Source organism: Clytia hemisphaerica, unplaced genomic scaffold (assembly GCF_902728285.1).
Source record: "Clytia hemisphaerica strain Z4C2 unplaced genomic scaffold, Clytia hemisphaerica genome assembly, whole genome shotgun sequence".
NCBI lineage: Eukaryota > Metazoa > Cnidaria > Hydrozoa > Leptothecata > Clytiidae > Clytia > Clytia hemisphaerica.
Genome location: NW_027104149.1, coordinates 150,756 through 158,402, shown reverse-complemented (window position 1 = coordinate 158,402; position 7,647 = coordinate 150,756). Strand labels below are relative to the sequence as shown.

The window sequence follows — 7,647 nt, the reverse complement described above, 5'->3', positions numbered from 1 at the left end:
ACCTCAAGTCGAGCCTTTTGTAGTGAAGGTTCGTGGACGAATAGAAAATCGTCAGAGTAGTGTGTAGAGTCCTGGAGTTTGTATTTGTTCTGCAGGATCCAGTGTCCGCAAAAGAATTGAAGATGGCTGGCGATGAGCGTAGCCCGAAGGGTAGACGAGTGTCAACAAAGTACATGTCTCTTCAATGGATGCCGAGCAATACTCACTGAGATGGTTGAACAGGGAGAAGGTGGAATGCGCGTTGAATGTCTATCTTTGTCATGAGACAGTTCTTTCCTGAATTAAAAAAAAGTTCTGTAGCTTGGTCGAAGTTCGCATACTTTACTGTAAAGTCCTCTTTGTCAATGCCCTCGTTTATCGATTCACCTGTTGGTTGTGAGAGATCCATGATCAGTCGTCGTGTCCCATCCTTTTTTTTCCCTTGAACCGAGTGGTGAGAAGTGTAGATTAGGAATTGGAGGTTGTAGGTGTGTTTATGTTTTAACTCTTTACAGACTGCTATGGTGACGGCGTCTGTGTGTTCTAATGATGATTTTAAGTTTTTTGGTTTTGATGCAGAATGTGGACCAGTGTAACCAATATCAAAGCCGTAAGTGAGGCCATCAATCAAATATTTACAAGTTTCTTGATCTGGGTGATCTAGTAGAGCGGAAGAAAAGTTTTTAATATTTACAGGTGTGACGAAACCTTCTGGTAGAGAATTAGTCGGATAAAGGTCTGAATGATGTACGGGTTGCTGAGGATGAAGCTTGGCACCTTGATCCTGGGTGGCCGAGGGTGAAACATTTATTGCACATATGGGCGTATCTGCACCCAGGAAGATTGCAGGATCCATAGTGGTTATATCGCTTGCAGAGTTGCGTGCTAGAGGAGTTATTTTGGAAGGTGGTGTGTTGTTTGGTCCGGTGCTGGGCCATTATGAAGAGGGTTGTTGTAGTGCTTGGTTGTTGTTGTTATTCCGAAAAGTTTTGTCGGCTACATAAACGTAAGGATTTTGCTTCATGGTTGCGTGGGTGTTTGGTTTATCTATCTATCTATATATTTAAGTAGTAACAGAACATACATGTTCGTTCTCCCTACATATAAAAACATTTAACAAAAAAATATAAATGGAAATGAGTTAAAATAAAATATTTGGTTCTTTATTCAAAAATAATTTATAATATAAAATTCCTAAAGAAAAAGCTCATATCAAACCGAGGATAAGTAGTAAAGTTGAGAACTAAAGGCTGAGAATATTGACACAAAGCTTAACATAATGGCTTGGTACTGAGAATACCAAAATGTGAAGGCAGGGCGGTAGTGAAAACTAGGAGTTGAAATTAAGTTGAATCCTCAAGCTGAAAATGTAAGTTGGCGGTGATGAGAAGTACAAGTCAAAAATAAGTACTAAATGAGTTAAATAAATTAGATAAATAGCTATAAACATTTAAAATATTTTTATGGTTTCAGAGAGAAAGGCTTCAAAATAAGTGATGTAAGAAAGAGTAAGGTGAACAAAGGCAAAGAATTTAAAATTAGTGAGAATAAAAACATGGGTGGAGGCTAACCTAAACTTGCAACAAAATAGGAAGTTTCATTAGCTTCATGCAAAATAAAAAGGTAAGATAAATTAAATAAATAAAAATATATGGAAATAAATCACTAAAAGTTAGAAATGCTAGAAATTATACTAGAAATTACTCCTTGTGTTGAGTAAGAGTTAATTGGAAAAGGCTTCAAGAATGTAAATTGATGCTGACCTGGGAATTAGTGTTAAACGAGCTTGAACTAGGGCCAAGGCAACCTGGTGTTAGTGATTAAGGAAACACAAGAGGCTGATACACAAGGAAAAAAAAATACCATATGATCTAGTTTCTGTCAAAATAAGACGAAATTTCGATTTTAAATTCACTCCTATTTTCAATATTCAGTACTTCTTTTGGCAACTCATTCCCCCATTTAACAGTTATGGGCAGAAAAGAATCTCTGTATGCTATTACTCTGCCGTGTATTGGCTGGTATTTAACACTATCACGAACTTGTTTTGGGAGAATTCTCTGCATTTCCAACTTTCCTGGTCTTATGTCATGAAATACAGCAACAGGATCAACTTTTCTTTGGTGTTCCAAAGTTTTCTATTTTAGATCATTCAACATTCTAGTAGGACTAGCATCCCATGACCAATTCGAGAAAACAAAGCGGGCTCCTTTACGTTGGACCATTTCAATATTATCACATAAGGTTTGGCTCGATACTGGGTTCCACACTGGAGATGCATAGGAGAGGCCCCCCCAGCGGACCCTAAATTCACGCATTCACGCCAAAAAATTTCGCAATTCACGCATTCATTCGGAAAAATCGGGGAAATTGTGAAACATTTCTACAAATTTTGGTGAAAAGCCAGTTTGCAGAGTTTGAATTATCAGAGAAGTCGTTTGTTTTTGTTAAGTAGTCGAGAGTGGGACAGACGTTAGACATTACAATCCACTATATATAAATGGTAGAATGCCCTCGTATACGAGGCCCCCCAGCAGGGCCGGCGAACCGGTTTTAAAAGTGAGGGGGCTAAATGATATAGTGACTAAGGAGGCCCCACAATGGTTGGGGCCGACGGGCGGGAAAATTTTTGAAATTATGGTACTCTACATTAGCTTAGAATCGGCCTAAATTTAATTTTTATGAAGCTATTGGAATTAAAAAATCAAAGAAGTTAGGTGTCTTTTTATACTGATAATCGCCAAAGAATATACTACTACATAATAACTAAAATTAGATTTAAAGTATGCTTTTAACAGGCAGTAAGCATACAGTAATCAAAGATTGAAATTGTCCAAAGTAATTAAAGCGATTCTCTCGAGTCTACACAAACTCTCTACCAACTTCATCAAGTTTATCCGTTAGATTTTTATGAATGTGGAGCAAAGCAAGATTGTTGTTTTTAAAAAACGTCAACCCAGCTGTGTTTTTGAGAAACGTTACCACGTTTCTTCTTTTTCTTTTTTCTCTCACCCTCTCTTTCTCTCTCTCTCCCTTTTTTTTTGCAAAAAAGTGGGGGGGGGGCTATAGCCCCCCTAGCCCCCCCCCCCCCCCCGGTTTCGCCGGCCCTGCCCAGTGGAACCAAAATGGCAAGGCTGCTACACTCGAGATATTTTTCGACCGGATCTGGTCATGCACTTGAGAAAAACTTAACTCAGTAGTGATTTTTTCCTGTACACCTGATTATAAGCACATTAGCTTAAAGCGCTACGTAAGTTTTTAACTTTAATCATATGCCATCACGCAAAATATATGATTCTTCTAACATTTCACTGTCGTTTAGAATTTTTGTACAAGAAATATCTTAATCATTATAAAAAATAGGTCAAACAAACTCCAGGGTGACACCATAATGCTTAGCTAAGGGGTAAGGAGGCGCAACCATCATGGTTTTCGCAGAGAGGAAATTTTTTGCATTTCTGTCACCTCGCGTTTGGCTAAAAATGCTATCTTTAACACCATTGAAAAAGAATGTAGTCTAAATTCGTTAAGAGGCGAGGTGCTATCGCTTGATAGTTTGCAAAATGAAGTAAAAGGACGAGCATTTGTTGCGAGCGAAGCGAGCAAACAAAAATTTTAATTAGGGCTCGCGTCTTGATTTCCTAAGGTGGAGGGGCCGAAAACATAGTGACTAAGGGAGGCGCAACCATGGTTTGCACCGACAGGGGAAAATTTCTATTTTCACACTCTGATGTGCTTAAATACGACTCCATTTCAGACTGATTTTGCCTAGAAATGCGGTTCTCAAAAGTCTGTATCATGGGTATTAAATATTTCTTTGAATTAAAAATTTGTGGTGAGGCCTGACTAAACTATACTCGCACTCGACTTTTGGCGAGTGCTGCACTCAAAATCTCGAACAAACGTGCCACGTTCTGCAAACTGGGTGAAAAGGGAAATTCCCCGAGTTCACGTAAAAAACAGGGCAGATTTACGCATTCACGCAATAGAAAATGGATTTTCATGTTCACGCAAGTTTTTTTAATTCACGCATTCACGCAATCTTTTTTCAATTTTCACGTATTCACGCAACCAAAAAAGCCCATTCACGCATTCACGCAAACCGCTAGGGGGGCCCCATAGGACAGGATAGGTCTAACATATGTATTGAATGCTTTCGCTTTGATTTTACGTGAACAATTCCTCAGGTTCTTTTGAAGAAAAGATCTCTTTTGATTTGCCTTTTTGCATATTGTGTCAATATGAGTGTTCCACTTGAGCTTATTGTTCAGGGTTACTCCAAGGTATTTGGCGTTAGATACTTTCTCAAGCTCTGTTTGATGGATAGAACATGTGCTTTCTATGGGTTTGGTTTTATTTGTAATTGGGAGATGTTTGCACTTTTGAGGGTGAAATTCCATATCCCATAGTGTCTCCCATTGCTGAAGTGCTGTGAGGTCATCTTGAAGTGTGATTTGGTCACCAATACTATCAATTATGCGATACAAGTAAGCGTCATCTGCAAATAGGCGAATGTTAGATTTAACGTATGATGGCATGTCGTTGATGTAAATCAAGAATAGTAGTGGTCCAAGTACGGTGCCTTGGGGTACACCAGACAAAACGTTAGCCGTATCTGAGGATTTCCCGTTTAATAAAACTTGTTGCGTTCTGTTTGATAGGAATGCTTTTATCCATTTAAGTGTGGTGCCTCGAATACCATAGTGTGATGCCTTTAGACAAAGTTTGAAGTGGTTAACTTTGTCAAATGCCTCGCTAAAGTCCAGTAAGATAGAGTCTGTTTGTTTCTTATCATTAAGGTTCCTAGCAAAGTCATTGACGGTGGTTAAAATTTGACTCATACATGAGCGTTTTTCTCTGAAACCATGTTGGAAGTCACTCAATACATTATTATCATTAAGGTGTGTCATTACATTGCTATAAATAATATGTTCCAGGCACTTGCAACAAATCGATGTGAGTGAAACTGGTCGATAATTTTCAGCCTGGTTCTTATCTTTGTTACCCCCTTTGTACACAGGTACAATAAATGCATGCGACCAGTCTTTGGGAAGGGTACCTGATTTGAGGGACAGTTTGAATATCATTGTGAGGGGTGAAGAAATCTCAGCTGAAAATTCCTTTAGGAATCTTGATGATATGCTATCCGGTCCTGTTGCTTTCTGTGGATTAAGCCGGTTAAGTAGCGCTTCGACACCACTTTTGTTTATTTCGATCTCGGACATTGAATTCTCAACAGTTGGCGATCTAATGGGTGGTATATCTTTGTTACGAATAGAGAAAACACTACAATACTGTTCGTTAAGGATATTTGCTTTTTTCTGATCGTCGATGATAAGACTCCCATTCTTCTTTAATGGGGCAACTGTGATATTGTCTTTTTGTTTATATTTGATATACTTGTAAAATCGCTTGGTGTCAGATGATTCTAGGATGTTTTCATTGATGTACTTGTCATGTGCTTTACGACACTGTTTCCGGCACTCATTGACAACATTTCGAAACCTGGACCAATCTGATTCGAGTCGTGTTCGTTTTGCGCGTTTGTATAGGCGTTTCTTTAGAAACGTCTGTTACGTCTGTTACGAAACTAGTTTTTATGTCGGACGGACAAATCGATACTTTGCCAACCTATTAAAAGTGAACTCAAAGGTAACTAAGGCCAAAGTTTTGTCTTGTGCTATATTTTATGAAAGTAAAAAGAAAACAGAAATATCAGCACATGAATATTTTTTTTGTGCAAAAATGTTTTTCATGTCGGACGGACACGATAGAAACACTGATTTTCTACTTTTTGATGAAATCTTGCATTGCTATCTCAAAAATAGATGCACCGACTCAATTTTTGGGATTTATCAAGATTCGTATATTGTTTAGAGGATGGAAGAAATTAGGTTATTATCGCCATGGATTAATCAAAGTTATTGGATTGGACAGGCAAGTCATTTTTTTATGTCGGACGGACATGTCGGACGGACATTTTGCGACAAAAAAATCGATGTTCTTAAATTATTGCCTTTAGAGTTTTTAACCAATCTTCCTAATATTCGAAAACTGTCTTCAAAATTCCAAATTGTGAAAGTGAACAGACCTTTTTTAAATTCAAATCAAAGAATAATGTCCGTCCGACATAAAAACTATCAGTATCAGAGAAGTTGGTGTTATTCTCACTAAATATTTTTGCAGGCTAAACAAAACACACCGGAACTTTGAGACATGAATTGAAACTATTTGCTTGTGTTTTTTTATATTATGAACTACCCAAATTCTATATGAAACGAATTACAAAATGTTTGTCCGACATAAAAACTAAAAGCTATTTTCATAAACATAGAAAGCTTCAGTTCTTCAATTCTGGAGACTATGACTTCTCTGATTTCGTCAAAAGTGACGGACTTCTGTGTTTTGGCAGCTTTTCCATCTACGTTCACCCACTGATAAAACGTGATATCATCATCTTCCTCCGTCTCACTGTCTGAGTTGTCGTCATTGGTTGATTTTGCCGATGCGGAGTCTTGATCCAAGAAATCTTCTTCGTTGATTTTGACTGTTGGACAGTCTTCACAAAGACTTTTCATGCAATTTTCACCGGCGTTTTGGCATGTAAATTCAGCTATCAGGTCGTTTACGGTTGATGGTAATCTTGCGTCGATGTTTTTCATTTTCCTATTAACAGCCGTTACGAGGAGGCGAATGTTTTCACAAATTTCACACGTACAGGATTCGTGAGGAGTTTGATTCGAAAACTTGTACTGTTTGCGCTTTTTCAGGAAATCGTACAGCTGTCTAAATGTCAAATCCCTTTGGAAATCTTCCTGAAACGTCGGGCTTCCTTCAACTTCGCTATTCCCATTCACGATGTCAAGTAGCTCTCTTATTGTCCACTGAAGGTATCTTTTTTGCGCATACTCCCTTTTACCATTAACCTTCCCAATGTAAACATTGTCCTTTCGGCCTGGCGTTTGGCGGGAGATGTCCGGACGGTCCAAGAAGGTTAATAGCCACTCCTCTTCAGCCTTCAGCAATGTTTGTTTCATGCGACCTCCTTTTTTGTTAAACTTGATTTTCAAATGCTTTGAGGCCATCAGCTGTACAATCTCGTTTCTTTTTCGTGGGCTATGCGGCAGGCTCTTTTCAGCTTGTGATAAAGAACGATATTTTGTGCTACGGTGCTTAAATGCCGAATTAATGGAAGAAGATGAGGTCGATGGCTGGTTGGCTGGAGTTTCAGGGTCTACTGTATTATTGTTGGTGGATGGCGGCGGTGAAGATGGCGGTGGCGGTGGTTGAGTCGTGTCGGTTGTGTCGTTGACGTTGCTGGCACTTGATTGTTCTAAATGTACAAGATAGTTAAGTTTATTTTGTATCCGAGATGGAAAAAAGATTCTTGCTTCCTGAGGAATCTTCATTTTCAATTTTGATTTCGAATTGGTTTTTGCTAGCCTGGTATCCAAGGGGGAGACTCTTATTGCATTCAGTTATTTACTTAAAAAAGATAAAACAAAGAATTTGAGAATAAAGAAAGAAAATACCGTTTTGTTCAAGTAATAAATTTTTTTGTAGTCTTCTCTCCCTTTTGGCTGCAGCTTCTTTTTTAAGCGTCGCCTTACGTTTTTCAAGATCTTGTTTTGCTCTCAGCCTTGCCAATCTTTTCCCCAATGCATCGTT

General features: G+C 38.5%; 1 protein-coding gene across 1 annotated transcript; it reads right to left on the bottom strand.

Annotated features, from left to right (window-relative positions):
• Nucleotides 1-202: 202 nt before the first annotated feature.
• On the bottom strand, nt 203-835 carry LOC136814023 (uncharacterized). The gene has a single exon (XM_067070530.1). It carries the CDS (start codon nt 833-835, stop codon nt 203-205), a length of 633 nt encoding a protein of 210 aa, XP_066926631.1.
• Between the last annotated feature and the right edge of the window lie 6,812 nt (nt 836-7,647).